This window comes from Penicillium angulare (genome assembly GCF_028827245.1).
Source record: "Penicillium angulare strain IBT 27051 chromosome Unknown utg000002l_segment0_segment0, whole genome shotgun sequence".
NCBI classification, from domain to species: domain Eukaryota; kingdom Fungi; phylum Ascomycota; class Eurotiomycetes; order Eurotiales; family Aspergillaceae; genus Penicillium; species Penicillium angulare.
Genome location: NW_026623161.1, coordinates 1,587,626 through 1,607,397, shown reverse-complemented (window position 1 = coordinate 1,607,397; position 19,772 = coordinate 1,587,626). Strand labels below are relative to the sequence as shown.

The 19,772-nt window shown below is 46.2% G+C and overlaps 7 protein-coding genes across 7 annotated transcripts; 3 read left to right on the top strand and 4 right to left on the bottom strand.

Annotated features, from left to right (window-relative positions):
* Window positions 1-712: 712 nt before the first annotated feature.
* N7478_002055 (RTA1 domain-containing protein) lies at window positions 713-1,789 on the bottom strand (the record flags this gene model as incomplete). Its single annotated transcript, XM_056918269.1, has 2 exons — window positions 713-1,563; window positions 1,621-1,789. 2 exons carry the CDS (start codon window positions 1,787-1,789, stop codon window positions 713-715), a joined length of 1,020 nt encoding a protein of 339 aa, XP_056783880.1.
* Window positions 1,790-4,754: 2,965 nt separating this feature from the next.
* On the bottom strand, window positions 4,755-6,264 carry N7478_002054 (peroxidase family protein; the record flags this gene model as incomplete). The annotated part of the gene is made up of 3 exons (XM_056918268.1): window positions 4,755-5,258; window positions 5,311-5,786; window positions 5,847-6,264. 3 exons carry the CDS (start codon window positions 6,262-6,264, stop codon window positions 4,755-4,757), a joined length of 1,398 nt encoding a protein of 465 aa, XP_056783879.1.
* A 1,396-nt stretch (window positions 6,265-7,660) lies between these two features.
* On the bottom strand, window positions 7,661-9,580 carry N7478_002053 (GMC family oxidoreductase; the record flags this gene model as incomplete). The annotated part of the gene is made up of 1 exon (XM_056918267.1): window positions 7,661-9,580. The coding sequence occupies one exon, from the start codon at window positions 9,578-9,580 to the stop codon at window positions 7,661-7,663; it is 1,920 nt and encodes a 639-aa protein (XP_056783878.1).
* Window positions 9,581-11,090: 1,510 nt separating this feature from the next.
* N7478_002052 (uncharacterized protein) lies at window positions 11,091-12,454 on the top strand (the record flags this gene model as incomplete). Its single annotated transcript, XM_056918266.1, has 2 exons — window positions 11,091-11,233; window positions 11,308-12,454. 2 exons carry the CDS (start codon window positions 11,091-11,093, stop codon window positions 12,452-12,454), a joined length of 1,290 nt encoding a protein of 429 aa, XP_056783877.1.
* Window positions 12,455-13,476: 1,022 nt separating this feature from the next.
* On the top strand, window positions 13,477-13,722 carry N7478_002051 (uncharacterized protein; the record flags this gene model as incomplete). Its single annotated transcript, XM_056918265.1, has 1 exon — window positions 13,477-13,722. One exon carries the CDS (start codon window positions 13,477-13,479, stop codon window positions 13,720-13,722), a length of 246 nt encoding a protein of 81 aa, XP_056783876.1.
* A 2,275-nt stretch (window positions 13,723-15,997) lies between these two features.
* N7478_002050 (uncharacterized protein) lies at window positions 15,998-16,375 on the top strand (the record flags this gene model as incomplete). Its single annotated transcript, XM_056918264.1, has 1 exon — window positions 15,998-16,375. One exon carries the CDS (start codon window positions 15,998-16,000, stop codon window positions 16,373-16,375), a length of 378 nt encoding a protein of 125 aa, XP_056783875.1.
* Window positions 16,376-16,745: 370 nt separating this feature from the next.
* On the bottom strand, window positions 16,746-19,117 carry N7478_002049 (alpha-galactosidase; the record flags this gene model as incomplete). The annotated part of the gene is made up of 3 exons (XM_056918263.1): window positions 16,746-18,288; window positions 18,353-18,959; window positions 19,018-19,117. 3 exons carry the CDS (start codon window positions 19,115-19,117, stop codon window positions 16,746-16,748), a joined length of 2,250 nt encoding a protein of 749 aa, XP_056783874.1.
* Between the last annotated feature and the right edge of the window lie 655 nt (window positions 19,118-19,772).

Genomic DNA, 19,772 nt, shown 5'->3' with positions numbered 1-19,772 from the left:
AGTCACCCCATCTTGTCCAAAGTCAAATTTCTCACATAAGACAGAACAAAAGCGGATCAAATCCTCGCATGGAGTCGAGAGGGATCTTTATGGCCATTAACATTTGCCCTAGCCTGCTGCGGAGTCGAGATGATGGGTGCATCGATGCCTAGATACGACCAGGACAGACTGGGAATCATCTTTCGTGCCTCTCCACGCCAATCGGATGTTATGCTCGTTGCTGGCACTGTGACCAATAAGATGGCACCTGCTTTGAGACAGCTCTATGATCAAATGCCGGACCCGAAGTGGGTCATTAGTATGGGGAGTTGCGCGAATGGAGGTGGATATTACCATTACAGTTATAGTGTATTGCGGGGAGTTGATCGCATCGTACCTGTCGATATCTATGTACCGGGATGTCCACCTACACCGGAGGCATTATTGCAAGGTGTGTTTTTGCTTCAGAGGAAGATACGAAGAACACCTGTGACTAGAATGTGGTATAGGAGATGAACTTGGATCTTTAGGGTGTGAAAGTACTTGGAATAATTATCAGATAAATGTAAGCAGTTGAAGTAAAATTTGTACGCTCAAAGTAAAATCGTAAATAGTAAAACATATCTCCAGAACCGTTAAAGAACATTAAATTATTCATGAAAATAGACCACGTTAACTCCTGATGCCCATGCATGACACCTTAATCAAATTTTAAACCATCCGCACGGTCGGCTTAAACCTCCTGTCGAGGAGCCCAAGTGTGAGCACCGTGGTACTCAGTACCGGGGGCGTTGACACCAGGAGCCATATGAGTGTACTCGGTAGGCTCGGTGTGGGGAACATTGCCGTACCCAGCAGGCTGAGTAGGGTAAGAAGGCGTATCATAGGGACGGTTGTTATCGTAGTCAGGAAGCTTGTAAGCAGCACCCATATTCATGTTGTCAGGCGCAGTGTACCGGGCCTTGGTATCAGCCCAGTACCAGAACACAGAGATGAGCATAACGATGTACATGAGGCCAACATCCAGACCGTAGTTGGGCCACTCGTGATCCAGAAGATATCCACCCTTGCCATCACCAGACTTGTATTCGACCAATCGGTAGCCGTTTCGAACAGTGATCAAAATACCGCAGGCGTAGATTGAAAAGAGCATGGCTTGCAAGTGAAGCGAGGGGTCGATAGACTTGGAGAGACCGTGCTTGGAGACTCGGATGTGGAAGACAACGGCAGCAATGAGGAAGAGACAGAAGAAAGCCACTTGGAGTCCCAACCCAGCTAGGATGATGTTCTGGGCTGTCTTGATGGTGCTTGACTTGTCCGCATTTGTGAGCATGGTAGCTCCGGCGGCTTGGATGAAGAAGCAGAAGATATCTCCGACGACGAAAATCTTGGTAAGCCAGTTGATGCGAATGATTGAGAGCTTTGGGTGTCCTGAAGCACGGATCAGGCGACCGAGGAACATGTATACTCCGGCAGCGAAGACAATTGGTGCCAGAAGAATCAAGAGAAGCTGGACGATGTAGATCCCCTTCTTTGTCAGATGTTCACTTGAATAGGCTCGTGCGGCAAGACCGAAAATCTCGACTAATTAATAGGTTAGCGACATTCTGATCCAAAAATCCGATTCCAAGCAAAACTTACATAGTCCACCGACTATAAAAGTGAGACCGAACCATTGGCGTGTTCGGAATGTTTTCCAGATGTGTGGAAGTGTGATGATAATGAATAGGATCGCAAAGATCGCAGCTACGATTTTGGAAGGCTTGTAGTCGTAGTACGGGTTGGGGTCACTGGCATCGGAAGACGCCATCGTGATCGTGAATGTAGTCGCTGGTCAGTGAATAAAGAGAATACGAGACGAGAGTACACGATGGGGATGGGAGAATAGCGTGTGATGTGTGGGCGATGATGTTGAGAAAGATGAACAAAAAAAAAGTATTCATGTCCGGAAATCTGACGTTTTTAAATTAGGCAGAGTCATCAGAATCGGCCCCCAACAGCCAAGAGGCTCTGACCCAAAGCTGAATGTACAAGCCCCAAACACAGCATAGCCATCGCAATGATATGGGTCCCCTCTTTTTTTTCACGTCGCACCCAATTAAAGACACCAGTACCCGAGATCTACGGTTTTATGACCAAAGTAGAGATTGCTATGATCTAACTGGTACTAGTTAGATAAGTGGAGATTTCCCCAGCCTTACCACTCAGTTTCTCAAATCCGGTCGAACAGTTTGCCTATCTTGGGCTAGTATCTCGAGAATAACCTCAGCACAGTCCGGTGGATTCAGGCACCACTTAACGATTCCAGTCAGCAGAACCTCCGCAATTTGGTATGGGGATTTCTTACTAGAAAGTCCACCCGTTTTCTTCAGAGAAGAGAATTGAAGTATCCGATTTTCATGTGCAGGATTGCCTTCTACGTATGCGTGCATCCAATCCCTGTAACATTTTCGCCCGTAAATTTCGCAAAGAAAGCACGAGATAGACCGACATTGCCAAGTGCGAGATCAATGCTCAGTGGAGCAAGTAAACCGTTGATCAGAAGCAAAATCCTTCATGCGGAGTGTGTAATTACCTACTAAAAATAATATAGCCGCCAAGATATCTGCCGCACTATCACACCCGTTTCGTTACATTAGAATGGGCTCGAAATGACAATTTTTGCGACCGCGGGGGTTGACGACGGGACTGAAATGCAATGGCGGAATATGATTGGGACGCAACAATGGGGCATTTTAAGTTAGAGTGAGAAGTGGGCTTGTGGGCTTTTCTCTTCGTGTCTAAGAATAGCCAAGCTTAAGCTACTGTATCCCGTTCCGCACCAGCCACACAAAAAACTCAGTCTTTCCGCTCAGCCTTGATCTCAATTCGCGGTCGATACTCAATTCAGCGATATCTAGTTAAATTGTAACTGGCTAAGCCTTGGTGGATTCATTTTAAACAACTGTTCTGCGGAACATCTACGGGTACGAATAGACGCTCGGAGGTATCTTGCGAACCTTCCGCGATTGAGGCTTTGCGCACTGCATGGATGCTCTCCGCATCCCCTACCAATCCTGGTAAGCGCCAAATTAGAATTCGACATTTCCGCGTTGTTCGTTCCTTCACCGTTCAACGTTGAATCTGCTCTGTACAGATTCTTCGTATCAGTCATGCGAAATAGAGAGTAAACAAAGAAGATGTGATCATTCTTGGACTTAATATTATTCATCTAGATGTGTATGAAGCACTGAACATGTCATGTGTGTGTCATTTAATTGAAGACCCCAGTAAATATGATGTCTGCCCAGGAGGTGCCAAGCTAAATAGACAGGGGGATGTTTTGGGGGCTAAGCATCCCGTCGCATACCCACATTTCCATATGGAATTACGGAGGCCGATCGCAACACTCGTGGACACATCAAAAATCCCCATATTGTTGATATGATTTTCATATAGAATAGTATCAAAGACTATGGTATTCATTTGGCCTGAACGTATGTGGAAAAGCAGTGAAAAAATCAAAATTTGAAATATACGATCCGAATGTATATATTCCGGACACACATCTTTGATAAATGATTGACATCATTAGCTCAAATTTACCCCTGTCACAGTTGAATGAGCTAGGAGCAATCAGTATCATGATCCGGGAAACTCAGAAGATTAGGTGGATTGAAGTGTCCGGAGTTTCAATGGTGGCAAGTATCGCGATCACGTAGAAAATGAACATCAGGACTGTTGTATGAAGCAAGCCAAGAATTATCAAATCCACAAGAAACGGATCTCCTGTCATCCCTCAACCAATGCATATATACCTGAGCTCCATCTCCCCACAGCTCAGCCCTATGCCTAGCGCCGGCTCGTTTACTGTGGCAAATACGCCTGTGAGTGTCAATTCTAGGCAGGGGATGTGTTGAAAATGCTTTATATGATATCACAGATCGATTCACGATTTAATACCATTTGCCAAAAGCAATGTTCTGCTGAGTACAGAGAAAGTTTTTGATTGAAGCGATATGAACATCAACTAAAAAATCAAATTGCCGTACATTTTGTGTATCCATGAATGTGTTTTCATATCCTTGCTCTGAAACATTGGAATTTTTAATCAAACAGTGAAAATGCGGTTTTCTCTCTTTTTCACCCCAGTATTAGTCCCTAGACTTTCAATTGAATTCGAGATCCTGATGACGTCTTTACATGCAGCGACCGGGGTGTTGGTTCAGTATCCCGGTCGAAGCTGTTACCAAATCGGATGTAAAACTCCAAATGACTCGTTGGTGAGCACGGTCCCAAAAAAACGCGACACGCATGCCGAGTATAGATGCCCGATGTCGTCAGAACCCGAGGGCTGAGGGTTAAGTGAGGCTGAGTGAGTACTGATGTGGCCGGAAAAGTCGATAGGTAGACAAACCCCTACGCAGGGTACTCAGAGAAATTAACTAGGCAGCACTGGGGGCCAAAGCGGGGGTCGGGGCCAAGATAGTGTGTTTGAATTTCTCGCACATCATTGGCTCTCTAGTATGCAGGGGCTTCTCCTGTTTCAACTGTTGGGCGGTGCAAGTTAATCCCGTAATTCTGGTAGACAAGTCAAAAATAACAAGACAGATTGTTTAATTAGAACGATGGCCCGATGGGCAACCATGGGAAGTAAATAGATGAATTAAGTACATTTGTGCCCTAATGTCGTTCTTTCCAAGCTCTCCTATATGTATACAAACGATTCTCTTGCCAGAGAGTCATTTAAATCAACGAACGGGCTGACGACCTTTCGACAGGGAAAATAGCCTCGATTAATAGTTGGTCGCAGGACCGGTTGGGCTATACTTGTAACCAGGGAAGTCGTTGAACAAACTCTGGTCAAACTGGCCTAGCTCAGGGCATTCAAGCTTATCCAGGATAGGAGACAGGAATGGCTTCAAGAAGGAGGTTGCGTTGTTGATATCCGCCAGGGGCCCCTTGAGGAAATCAGGAATGCCCTGTTGAAGAAGTACAAAAACAAAGCATGCGAAGTTGTCTCCCTCAAAGAGGTTCTTGGCATTTAGGACTCCGCCGGTAAGGTCACTGACAGCAACTCCAGTGAACGAATTGACGGATCCTGTGTTTCCGCCGAAGCGAAGGGTGTCCGGGTATGCAAGGTATCCGATTCCAACGTCGAGTGCGACATCGGCAAGGCCATATGGCGAAACGGCTGGGCGCTTGTACCAGTTCTCAGGGACGCGTTCCTGTCCTTTGTTCCAGACGAAAGAACCAGGGCTACCGGTCACACCGAAGAACTTCTTGAAGTTGTATCCATCCTATTGACTGTTAGAGTTTATCTCTCTCATGTTTATGGGTATAGTGTCTTACCAAGTATCCAGATGGCTCTGCCTCGGAGTGGTTAGACATGAAGTTAATGACAAAGTTATACGCAGCAGGTACAACCACAACAGTGGAGAAAGCGCCGGTGAAGTAGTACGGGTTGGTCGCAATGGAGTGTTCTTGAACCTCCTGATACCGGGCACGGAACTTGTCGATGGTGAATCGTTGATCAAGTCCATCCTCAGAGGTATCATTGCCACCAACGGCGTAGACGGCTTCGAATTTGTCAATGTTGAGCGAGTGAGCATCCCCATCGTTTAGGTACGCGTCATTGCGGCCGATGGATCCATCTCCCTCATAGCTGTTGTGAGAATAGGATAGACCTTGACCGTTTCCTAGGACGGAGCCGAGAGCGTCGGTTTGTTGAGGGCCACCGATAGACCATGTTCCACCGAGCAGGTCACCATCGATAATAACTGCGTACGCGGCAAGGACTGCACCGAGTTCGAGGCCCATGTTATAAACTATTTGAAAAATGGTACGTTAGACAGTTCTTGATGTGAATCATGATTCCTGGTACTTACGCTTGTTAAGACCGCTAACAGTCTCTTCAATTGTGGCAACTCCAGAACGAGGCAAGTAGCCGTGATTGGCAGCGGCGTTGAGACCGGGGCAAGGGCCTCGGATCTGATCAGGAGCTGGAGAGGCATACGCATATTCTCCCTCTACTGAGATCTTTTGCTCCTCTTCATCGAAGTAGGGACAAGGGATTGAAGGTCCACAGTTGGTCTCTGCTCGGCTGAGGCCCAAGGCATCGGAGGGAAGTGGAAGCGATTGACGCTTGACGGGTTGGTGTGGTTGAACGGCTTGTGCCTCGAGGTTTTTCAGAGTCCTCGTGGCCAGCTCAGCTGCCCGTAGATGAACATCAGAAGGAAGATTATCGATGACCGGGAAGCCGGAGACAACAGTCACTGCGGCAGTGAAGGCAAAAAAAAGCTTCATAGTGACGGTTTGAGAGAAGTACACGAGTGATTCAAACTGAAGAGATGCTACAGCTGAATACCCTCTTTATATACTACATCAACAGGTCTTACTATAGACTTTGAAAATCCGGTTCCTGAGTCTATGAGCATCTTTTAATGGCTATCGCGTCAGAACTGACTATTGTCATGCCTTTTCGAACTATCTCCGCCCGTTCCTGTACCTGACGAAGAACTACGAACGCCTCGATGACAATTAAAAGATTCTTCGCCTTGTGACTCGTGCGATCGCTCGATCGCAAATCTTGAAAATTGAGAACACAATACAAAGCTTTATTGCGCAACTTTACTAGAGACCGACCGCATGAATCTAGATAGATGACCATAAGCTACTCCTGATTGGATACCATCAGAGATGAGAAGAGATTGATAGCTCCACAGCTGGGGTAAAGGGGTCTTTCGGGCGAGAGAACACTTGCGATCGCCAATTATCTTCAGCGCAAAAATCAGTATGATTGTTCTATCGTGATCAAATCGACGTGCTGGGCGGGGGAGGGTTCCATTGCACTGTTTAGGTGGGGATCTGCAGTATACTGCAGTGTTAACCTAATTAAATCGAGCTAAACTTGTAATTCGCTTTGGACTTTGTACCTGGGGCCATGTATTACCCCCTTCACCGAATTCCGGCATTGGTGCGGGTTGGTCTCGAGGGTCTGATGTCGCAATTGAAAACGCAGAAGATGTGCGTGACAGGAGTATAACTTTTGTGCAGATCATCGCGCTAGCGCAAATCCTGCAGCCACCACCTTGACAAAATGCATCTTGGACCTATTATGATCATTTTTACTTGATTTTTCTAGTGGCTTGTTATGAGAATACGAAGCTAAGTTCCAAGGCTATTTGTCTTTTTCATCTGACGAACGGATGCCAAGAAGCGATCAATGCATAGCTGGGATGACATGGTCATCATTGATAGGTTCGGTGGTGCAATCATTACAGCACATCTTATTTCCTTGGCTAATAGAGTTCCGAAGCTTAAATTTGCGGCATAAGAAAAGTTTTCTTGACATTTCTAACTATCTTTGTCAAGGATGGGATTAGGAAAAAATGTTCATCTCAATAGTTATGGTAGAGAGAAATTGGTCTGGCCAGCAGACTCCTTTCAGAACCACGATGGATGAGAAGCTATGACGATGGCCCGATTTATTAACGAGGAGAATTGATAAGAGTCAAGTTTGGATATGAAGGAGACTTAATGAAATGGCATTATGATTATCAGTTGTATTCCAAGATCTATCACGAAGACTAGTCAAATAACCTAAGCCCTGGAGATCACCTTTCAAAGGATAGTCATGCCCCTTCATCATGATATCATATTATCTAAAAGCAGGCCATAGCAATTTAGTAAAATGTTCATTTCAGCCAGACCCATTTAGGATTACATCTGCCGCTTTCTCGCTGATTATGTAGATCGGAGCGGTAATGAAAACACCAGGAATATCAGGGAAAACGCTAGCGTCAACGACACGAAGGTTTTGCACACCTCGAACTCGGAATTCTGAGTCCAAGACCGCATTGGCATCATCATCTGCCCCAATGGGAACTGTGCAAGATGCATGGTGACCCCACGCCACATCTTTCACGTACTCCTCTAGCTCAGCATCGCCATCCACATCTTGGCCGGGGTTCTGCTCCACAAATGACGAGCCGCCCAGAATATCATAGTTATAATACTCGGATAGCGCGTGACGGGAAATATTAATTGCTTGCACGATTGCACCTGCGTCAAGATCGTCAGCACCACCCGTAGTGGTACCCGTGTCGAAGTAGTTGAAGTTAATCAAAGGCTGGTCAAATGGGTCTGCTGATTGTAATTGGACAGTTCCAGCGTGGTTCCGTGTATGCGCTTTGAGAGTGTACCAGGAGAAGTGTGAGTGGTCTGCTACAGCCTGTTCTGCCCATCCTGGGAAATAGCCCTGGAAGTTGATGGGGCCCCCAAAAATAAAGAGATCAATGTTCGAATCAGAGGCATAGTCCGAATGTACGGCTAAAGTTGCCGCGAGACCATTGGTTGCATATGCTCCTCGCTGGCCCAGAATATATGGATTGTCTTCCCATTTCTTTAGGCACTCATCATGTGGCTTGGCGTCGAAAGTGCATCCGTCGAGAATAGCGAAGTCTTCCTTGTGCTGAACATTGACTGGAACCTCGTATCGATCCATTAGGTTTGTACCGACACCTGGGAGATCTTTCACAACAGAGATGTTGAATTTTTCCAACTCTTCCTTGGGGCCGATTCCGCTCAGTTTCAGCAGCTGAGGTGTGTTATAAGCACCAGCGGAGATAATGAGCTCCTTTGTGGCACGAGCTGAGCCAGGGGTGCCAGGTTTGCTGTTGAGATTGCGGGGACTTGCTCGATAGAGGTATTCGCCATCCTGGAACTCTACACCAGTGGCCTTTGGAGTATCCCCAGACTCATCGAAAATGATTTTTGTCACGAAGGCATTTGTGCGAACATCCAATGGAAACCCGTCCGCGACGGTAGCTTTGATCCACGAGGCGACATCTGTGCGATTGCCTGAGTCCATAGTCAAGGGTACTTGAAAGAATCCCTGGGTTGAGTCGCGCGCAGGGTTGATTTCGCTATTTGGATCGTTTGCGAGGAGATTGACAAGACCTGTAACAGCGTCGAGAGGATCTGGGCCAATACCCCCAGCAGCAGCGCCAGCAACATAGTGTTGAGCAAGGGCGAGATCGTTCACGAGAATTGTAGGATCGGTTGGTTCCGTAGGCAGCCATTCGTAGACTTTCTGGAGATATTGGTTCATGTTCTCATGGTCCCAGGATTTGTCACCAGTCAAGTTGGCGATGTTATCCCAGTCACTCTCATGTGGGGTGATCCAGATAAGTGCGTTGTGGGGAGTACATCCTCCAAGGGCCTGTGCACGGGGGTACAAGATGCCGCGTGGGGTGGCACCCTCAGGAGGATTTGGGCCGACATGGTACTCATACGGAGCCGTTTCCCATGTGTACTTGGGATCGCGTTGTGCACGCTCCTGATCTTGATAATGATTCACGAATATATCCCAACGAAGTGCTTTGTCTTCTGTAACGACGGCTTGGTAACCAGGGATGGAAGTGTTCAGGTTACCAGTCTGGTCACTGCCAGCTTCGATAAGGAGAGTTTTGCGTCCTTCTCTAGCAAGTCTACTAGCTAAAGGTCCTCCTCCAGCTCCACTTCCCACGACGATATATTCGTATTCAAGATCAGTCGCTCGGGTAGTAGGCGCTGAGCCTAGAAAGAGTATTGATAGAAGAATGAAATGGAAGAGCTCCATGCTGAAGAGCTAAATAATAAATTGATAGTACTATCTGATTCTCAACATCATAGGTATCGAACCTTTACTTATAGATGTATTTCCTAGATAGATTGTCTTCTCTAAAAACTAAATTATATTGCGTGATAATACCCAATCTGATGATTTGAGCTATATTCCAATCGAAATTGGAAATACCCTCGATGCAACAATTGCGGGTGATGAGAATGATGTACGAATTGAGCTTAATGTGCCCAGCGAATGTGCGCAATACTGAAACTTTTTACGTACGGCTGAAATGATCCTTCGGCACGATAGTCACTCTTAGCCTCAAACTAGGCCCGTTCCTTTGCTTTTGATCTGCATGAACGAAGGCTGACACCATCGGGGAGAGATATTGTCACAGATCCAAGGGTAGATGAGAGGAGGGGTATAGAGATAAACATCGAATCAAAATTCGAATTGAAAAACCCCCTCGTATTTGACCACTGTCCAAAATTGGGTCACATTATGAAGAGGCCAAAGCTCCTAGTTGATAGTTCTGCCCTAGTGTGTGTTAACCAAGAATGTTCGCAAATACCGTGGAGAGTCTGCTTATAGGAAATGGAGGTTGAGCTACCCTTATTGTCTGCTTTGCACGGAATGCATGGAGATTGTTTCTGTATTCTTCATAAGACTCTTGTTTACGTCGTCAATTACTAGTCTACGAAAATAAAGTGCTAGGCGAAGGAATCCTGCGGAACACAGAAGATCGCCAGTGATGTCTCTAGTCAACTGCATTGCATGGTTCATACTTCACACAGAAACAAGTGATACCAAAAATGAAAAGATGGTGACTAGATCCAGCGATGGGGTATAATAGCGCTTACTTTGGTCCGAGGTCATCACAATGATCTGTGGGGTTTCGGCCGATACCCCGTGGGTAATGGCTTCAAGTTGAGCAATATTCAAGTAGCTACGAGGCATGTCACATATAATTCCATGTAGGGTCTCGGCCGACAATGTACCCCGGTAGTTCATAAGGCTCTGAATCCACAAGAGGGTCTTTCAGGTCCCAAGCCGGCGGGTTTAGTCTCATGCAAGCCTTGCATATCTAGGGTCATGAGGTGATATTATGCCAATGATACATCAGTTCGTGGCGCCATCGAGATCGACACGGTAAGAAATATAGAAAAACTTTGATATAGCTCGAATTATCTGATCTTCATCCTAGTCCCTAACCAGGCCACTTGCGTGAAATATGCAAATCTTGGTCGTATATTGTGCGAGTATTCGCTGTAGACAAAGCCGTGAAAGCCAGAGACCTCATGATATGATTCGAGATCTTCAATATATGGCGCAATCTTTTACTTCCTCGTGCTAGATTGAGAGTGTCGGTAATTTTGACAGTTTTTATGAAATGATAGGCGGAGTCATCTCAAGCTTTATACTATAAAATCGGCCTTCAAGACACAAATTACCCTGCATATCAGCTCTTCTTGACGATCAACCAACAATATTCCAGTGATCAGTGAATCTGTGATCTTTCAATATGACATCTTTGTGGAACAGGTTCTACAAAAAGAACATCCTCATTACAGGAGGCTCAGGATTCCTTGGAACTGCGATTGTATACAGGCTTGTTACAAAGGCTGCCCCGAACAAGATATACATTGTCTGCAGAGGAGGTCGCGAGTAAGTTATGATTCTTATAACCCATATTTTGAATTATCGGTTGCTTGTATTAACCTTTTGTTTAATCATCACAGCTCGCTGGAAAAGAAGTGGAAAGAATGGCTTGGCCCTGAAGCCGACGCGTTGTTGAACACGGATAACATACTCACCATTCAAGGGGACATTGAAACAATGGATTTCAATTCGGCCCTTGATGGCCTAAAGCTTGATTTGGATATTATCATCCACAGTGCCTCAACTATCAATCTTGCACGTCCATTGAAGCAAATCAAAAACATGATAGTCTACGCCAGCCTGAACCTTGCCGAACTGGCTACCAAGTGCCCCAACTTGGAGCGATTTGTGTATGTTTCGACAGCTTATTCGAATGCAAACCTATATCAAAGTCGCGGCACCCCACACGTGAGGATCGAAGAGCAGATCTACCCTATCGGCGATGGCGATACTACCGATGATGAGCTTGCGGAGCTTGATGACCTGAAGGAAGACGAGCCGAGTCAGTTCAATGAATATGTTGAGCAGTTTCCATATGCGTACACCTACGCAAAACACTTAACGGAACGTTTGATGAAAAAGAAGCTTGGGGATAAACTTCTCATACTGAGGCCGTCCATCATTGGCCCAGCTCAAAGTTACCCTTTTGAGGGATATAGCATGCCGCTATCAACTCCCTCAACTCTCTTCTCCGCCGCCATCATGCTGACACCTTCTCGCTCAATGGTGCTTGCCACGCGAGCATCTAATCCTATGCTCGAAGCAACAAGCGATGAAGTGCCAGTGGATGTAGTGGCAGACCGACTGTTGGCTCACCTGGCATATGGCACAACGGGGCCCGTGCACGCTGTCAGCGGAAGCAACGCCCTTAGCATCTTCCAACCGTGGTGGGAAGAGTGCATGAAGGAGCGACGTCTTCCATGGAAGGTCAAACCAGTTTGGAGGTCTATCGATTGGCGATCCTCCGAGTTGCACCCAATCTGTCGCACTACTGTGCTTTTTGGAACGTCTTTTGAATTTGGGGAGGAAAAAACCGCCGATCTGTCTGACATGCTAGATGATGATGAACAATTGGAATGGGAGCTTTACACTAAGAAGAGCAGCACGGAATATGATTTATCTAAACGGAGACAGCATATTCGCTATTGCATGAAAAGGCTTGCAAAAAGGAATGCTGGAGCTCGAATGTTGATCCGGGTGTTTTACCGAAACTATGGCGCGAAGTGATCACATTGATGCGGAAAAAACTACGTTGGTTTAATCCGCTCAAGGTTCGATTTAGCGCGAACAAATGTCCTGTTGAGTTCAATTTTATGTATACGGAGTACTACTCAATTCTACTTTTTCTGTTTTTACCATTTGGAATCTATATTTAGCAACTTCCTGTCAGCTTAATCTCTATTTCTTGCAGTATATTATTCTTCTGTCAACACATGGTCCATATGAAGGATGGATAGAACCGTATCTACGGCGGCCGATAGCGATCATCGGAGAAAAACCTGTTTCTGCCTGTTTTTGGCCGACAGAGGATCACGATACCTGTAATACAATAACTTAAAGATGACATATGTGAGCTGTGGTATTCGCCCGATGAGGTGACAGGGGTTTTGTGTTGTGAATCTTTTGGATATCGCCGATCGCAGTCATAAATGATGATCTACAGTTGGATGAACCCACGCCTTCATTGGGGATGGAGTTGAAATAATACAGAGAAAAAGCAAATTGTAGAATGAATTCCGAATCATAGAAGTAAATCACATCGTCATACAGCTCAAGAAAGGCGTGACTTGAATGAAAATACAGCGCACTGATCGCTAGTTCGTGATCAACTTTGCATCCTAGTAGGGGGAGGTTTGACTACTAGATGGGCGGGTCATTGCTTTCCAGTATGCACAGGTACAGTATTTCCTGGAAACAATATATTCCACATCCCCAAAACTCCACATTTCCTTGAGTTCTTTGGCATTGAGACAGAGATCCACACTAGCCAAACCTTGATCTCGATAAGCTGGTTGCTCGCTGTTCTTAGCTCCGAAGTATCTTTCGCACGCCATCCAGTAACAGACTTGCAAATTCTAAGCCAAATCAAATAGTAAAATTTTATTAAATTGCAACATTTGACGAATTATCCAGTTAGAAGACACAAGTAGGTCATAAAAGTCGATGATCGAACCCAAGTCCTTCAATCTCTCCCATCACACAACTGTCCTTTCTTGATCCACCCAAAGTTCGTTTCCAAGTCTGCCAATATGAATCTTCAATACCTTTTTGTCTTTCTAGCAGCTGCTGGTGTATCGTTTGCTGCCCAATGCCCCTTCGCAAAATTTGCCAAAGCTGGTGATAACGGGGTCCCTGAAATTGATCACGAAAAACTTGGCGATTTCGTTGCCAAGATGAAGCAACTCTCTCCTGACAAAGCATCACTCCTGGATGAGCAACTTCACGAGGCATTCGACAAAATTGCTGAACATGATGGTATCCGAGGCGAACTATAACGGCAATGCTTGTGCGAATACCACTCATAGACGCCAGCGCCCCCGAGCGCATGTCCTGAGGGAGGCAGCCGCCAAGCGCCCGAATTTTGTTCTATCGAAAGAAATCTGACCTTTCAAATTCATTTCTTTGATGAGCTTTGTTTGCATAATTCTTTTTTTGGTTCCACTGGAACACAATATATAGCTGAGCGTGCAAGGCAACAGCCTGAGTCGTCCAGCTGATGTCTATAACGTGCCGTTCGAGAGCACAAGAAAATCCAACTCGATCCCATCGTTCGCATATGTCGGCTGCGGTCTGCGTTGGCCAATTAGTGACTCGGACTGGGTTGAGAAATAATGGCAGGGAACTTGAAATATGGTGGCATGATCGAGTTTGATATTTTACGAGGTTTATTAGGACCACATCTACACAATTCACGGAGTATATAGCTCTCTGGACTGAATGATTTTAAATGTTTGATTTTATTCATGTACTCACAACACTTTGCTGTCAAAATAATACCTTGATGATCTCCGTTCAGGATTTATTATTTTTCGCGACATACCAAATATTTAATGGATATCTCGAGCGTTATTGTGTCGTTTCTCTTTCGCAAGCAAGTGATAGCGCATGGCCATAGAGGCCGGCTTTGTTTTGAAAGCACCATGCAGTGCCAGACGCAACATTAAAACACTGCCATGCTGAAGAAGTGTTGCTAGATTAATTTTAGCTGAAAGAAAAGCATAGCAATAATGCGAGATACGGGTACGCGTATACGAGCATCGCCACGGGAGACCCTGAGTGGGGGACTTTTTCCTCATTCGGATTTCGGCCACGATGAACCAGAAAGTTACAACCATCATCTGAATAAGTTTAATCATGCGAATTTGAACCTGCATATTGACGGGCTATCAATACTCAGGGGTATATCCAAAAATAACTTCCAATGTATACACGTGGAGTTTGTAAGCCAGGAACACGTTGCAATGTGTGCAATGTGGTCTTAAAATTGTCTTCCGATGTGTAGCACTTACTTAGCTGGTGTTGTCCTCTTCTATTTATGATGTCATGTTCGGCATCCCAAGATTTTAATCCTAACAATACACAATAAATTCGAAAAGCTAGAGAAAACAGTGAAATATTTTGAGTGATTATGATAAACCCGATGGTAAGGCCGATAGCGACAGGCCAAGAGAGGTAATCATGCCTCCAAAAAAAGTGCCTCGCACTAATATCTTTATGCAGTATGTAGGGCTCTTCCATTTTGCTAGTTTGGGTTACTGCAACTTTGAAACCCTCTTCGGCAGGGGACGACGTATTTAGTGGATGCATATGCGGATGAATAACTGGGGAAGTTGTTGTTTCAGGGTCTCGGGTTCGCCGCGATGCCGCGTAAAGGCAAAGTTTTGAAACATGCCCCCAGATCACCGTGGGTGTATTAAGTGCATAATCCACAAATTCATGCGGTGATTGGCCCTCATTATTTTAATTGTGATGTTTATGAGCGATTAATCAGCAAATGGCCCATAACAATCATGATGATACTGGCCCCCAAATTCAACCTTTAGTGGCGAACGTACAGGGATCGACCGGTTCCTAGTTTCCGTATCCGCAATCCTGGAGGCTTGCACTGAGGAGCCACCGGGTCTGAGCATGAATAGGCGGGGGGGTTATATCAACTCGAGTGTCTTTTTTAATGCGATCAATCTAATTTTGAGAGTAGAAATAAGTAAAAGCAGTAGTGGCCTATGTAGTTTCGATTCTGTATGCGTGGACTAGCACCGCCACTTTATTGGGGCCAATTATCGTAATTCATGCGTTGAATACTCAAACAGCAATAGAAACAATGGGCGAATAAAGAAGCAAAACCGATGGATCAACTATCTTACTCACTGCAGGTACAATAATGTGTTGCCGCAACATGACTACCCATAACTTTGCCTTCGAAGCCCTCCAAGGAAGGAAGCCAAGTACACTGCCCCACATACCCTTTTGCCCAAGCCAAGACTTGGAAACCGATCTACGGTGGCACATTGTTCTATGTTTGGTTTCAGTCGACTCTTTCGGGAAACTATTGATATCATGATCTCAATCAATGCAAATCTACTATGCGCATCTACCACACGCATGATCTTCATCAGGGGCAGCAATACCTATAAAGATGTCCTGATATCCTGTCTCTTTCATTCTTCATCAACAACAATCAAAACATTCTCTTCACAGTTTCACAACTCAAAACAATTCCACTCCAACGCTTTTCAGCAATCTTCTTCTAAACAACACCAATCATTCAATATGCGTTTCTTCACCATCCTCGCTCTTGGTCTTGCCGGCGCTGCCGCCGCCCTGCCAGCTGGTTCTGGCACCGTGACTCCCACTCCTACCAGCTCTGCTGTCGCCTCGGGCACCGTCGCTCCTTCAACCACTGCCTCGCCCGCTCTTCCTTCGCCTAAGGCTCGCCTTGACCCCAACGCTCCCGTTCCTGTCCAGCACCTCCAAAACACCTACTACCAGGACTACCACAGCTGGGAGCGCGAGACTGGAGAGCAAAAGGAGAAGCTCTACAAGCAGTGCCAGAAGGACTTGAACAACCTGGGCCGTGCTGAGGCTACCCACGCTATCAGCCCTGATGCCACCCCAACCCCCAGCCTGCCGGCCAAGCGCACTTACTAGATCATTCTACATGCGGCCATGACTAAAAGTCATTTTCACGACGAATCGGGTTGAAAGAAGCATACAATTATAGAAAGGGTCTGTTTATATTAGTTCGAATTATTACGCCGGTCGTCATTCTTCATACTATTCATGAACTTCCCGGGCCTGTATTTCCTATGTTTATGGATTTCTTGTCCTTATTTTTGAGTTTTTCGCGTTGGAGCTGGAATGTTTTGCATCTTAGCACATTTGGTTAGTGACTCTGTTCATATGCATGTCGCTATAGACTTGGGCAATTGAAGCATGTTGTTTTCTATCTTGAGATAAATACTCATTTCTTTCGAAAAATTCGGTTCTTTAAGATAAAAATCCTCTATACATTGTAGACTCACTGCTTCTCAAGGAACACCACCTTGCTTCCATATTCAGTATCGAATGGGAACTGCAGGCCAAGGTTCATCAGAGTTGCTCCAGAGTATGTAGCATTGTCATCAACACTGTACATGGCCGTTGGGTCCAGTCCTTGCATCCTGACCCATGGAATAGCTTGGTCCACTCTGGGGTTCAGTTGGAAATAGAACAGAACTGCCTCGCTACTGTCTTCGGAAATGAAAAGTACAGCAGGCCAGTCGGAATCTTCGGGTAGGCTTAATCGGTACATGTCACCCTTTAGAATTATCGGGTTGACCTTTTCTGCAAGTTTAATGAGGCCAGGCAAAGCAGCCCGGTCGGCCTCGGGTGTATTTGCCGGATCGAGCTCCAAACCGAATGAGCCCCCCATCATTGCAACATGGCCGCGGAAATCAACTGGAACTGTCCGACCGGTTTGTTGATTTGGAACAGCGGAGAGATGCGCACCCATTGCACTTGGTGGGTAAGCGAGCGATGTTCCGAGTTGAATAGTGATACGCTCAATGGCATCGGTATCATCCGAAGCCCAGATTTGTGGGAAGTACTGCAGCACACCTGGATCAAATCGACCACCGCCAGACGCACAGCCTTCCCATAAAACATCGGGGAATGTAGTTGTCAGGTTGTCGAAAACACGGTACAGTCCCAACATGTATTGGTGATCCGTCGATGGGGAGGGCATCTCATGGATTCCTCTGTTGTTATCCCACTTGACATATGTAATGTCCGCACTGTTGAGGATGTTCGACACAGCCTCAATGATAAATTCCTGGACTTCTGGAAGGGCGACATTAAGGACCAATTGATTTCGAGTTTGTGTGCGAGGGTAAGATCCTGCATGGAGTGCCCAATCCGGATGCTCGTGATAAAGGCTAGAGTTGGGATTCACCATTTCGGGCTCAAACCAAATTCCGAATCGCAGATTCGTTGATGTATTAGCGGCTTTGAGATCTGTGATGCTATTCACAGCATGTGCGAGACCTTCAGGGAATCGTCGTGGGTTGGGCACCCAGTCACCAAGACCTGCGGTATCAGAGGTTCGAGGATACTTGTCGCCGAACCAACCATCATCCAGAACAAACATTTTGATACCTAGATCTGCTGACTCCCGGGCTAGCTCATAGATAGTACTCTCATTGAAAGTCGAACCAAGTCCCTCCCAGCTGTTGAGCAATGCTGGGCGATCAGCAGTTGCGAATTTGCTTTTGATAAGATGGTTTCGGTATAGCCGGTGCAGCGAGCGAGACATCCCTCCGATTCCATTGTTCGAGTAGACAGCAACGCATTCTGGCGAAGTCAAGTTCTCACCTGGACCAAGGTTCCAAGATAATTGGCTGGGATTGAGTCCGAGCATAGTGCGAGTGAAGCCCTGTGAGCCCTTTTCGACCTCAACGGAGAACGATCCTGAGTAAATTAGGGAGAAACCCCATGCCTCGCCGGAAGATTCGGTGGTCTCTGGGTTCACAATGGACACGAATGGGTTATGAAGATGAGAAGCGTAGCCTGTTAAGCTTCCAAAACTAAATGTCATTGAGGGTTAGCCAACAAGTCATTGTAGTTTTTAAAAGTCAAAGGCTTAGGTACCTCTGAATCCCGTATTCGACCTTTCTCCGTTCACGGTGAGCCTCTCTTGCCCAGTCTCCTCTTAAACTAATCATGTCCAAATCTTCATATGGAAAGTCGACACTCAAACTTGCAAGTGACTCGACTGTAATGTTGCTCTTTCCTTTGTTCTTTATGCTGGCACTCCGGACAATTGCGTCTTGTTTGGGGAAAATGGAGTATGACAAAGCTGCTGCGACATCGCTATAGTCATCATACAAATGTATTACCAGTGTGGACACATCATCTTCGTCTCCAAATGTCGACGGTAAACCAGGCAAGGTTGGCTTTCCACGCTTCGTCTCATGAGACCTGTACTGAAGGTCGGATACAGTATATCCTTCGGTCTGCCGAATACGTATAGCGGGTATACGGAAATCTCCTCGGCCTTGGTCTGGAAATTCTCTTCGAATTCGACCTGGTCTCCCAACCCAACCGTTGACAGCGCCTGTGATCTCAGTGGGAATGGGGCCCGTTACGCTGCCACCGAAGTGGTCGGATAGCAAATCCCCAGTACTATTATCCACATGGAAGCGGTAGGAAACATGATCACCATTGAGCGCAAATGTTTTTCCATCCACAACAATAGCTAGATAAATCCAGGCAATTAGCATCGGGAAAAAAAGACTACTAGAGCACTGGCTTACGATCTGTGCTTGAGGATTGATCAGCTGCAGTGACAGGGCAGTGACCTAGGAACGAGACCACGCTAGCGATCACGGTCGCCCTATTTACAAGTCGGAACATGTTGGCTTTTTGCGACGAAAGAAAGCTGAACAAGATATCCAGATTGCACGATAAAAATCCAGCCCCAGGCGACAGCATGCCTTTATATGAAGAATGTGAAGAATCGCGCCGATAGAGCTCCGCGTCAGGGTCCAATCACATTGACCTCTCCCCGCCATTTGACGGCATGATGTAGCAGTCCACGGGCCACGGCATCCGGCGAGGCATTGCAGGTCCTCGGGGTACACCCTGAAAATACGGAACAAGCGCTGTAGATCCGTAAATGGGGACCACATCGCGTGGCAGCAGCGCGTCTCATTGGTCTCATTGGGTCACGCACAGACAATTTTGCCAAGGGTCTCAAGCCAAGAGCTCAAGGTGGAGGAGCACAGTCCGCTGCAAGCTGTGGAGTGCTTGGTGATGAGGCATTTTGAATTCTGCTGGGGAAACAGGTCGGCTAAATTTGATGTGGAGCCTACTAGGCGGTTTTAATTACCTTGAGAGAGATGAAAGAGGTAATTCGAGAAACTTTGCGGCCTATGATGGTAAACCTTGGAGAGAGAATTGCCGAAGATACCCCGCTGTGGAGTCCCCGGATTTGTTGTGCATCTTTCGACGCCTCCTCAAATGTTAGTTTCTGTACAAAAAACGCTACAAACGAGGTGGTCCATGGTAT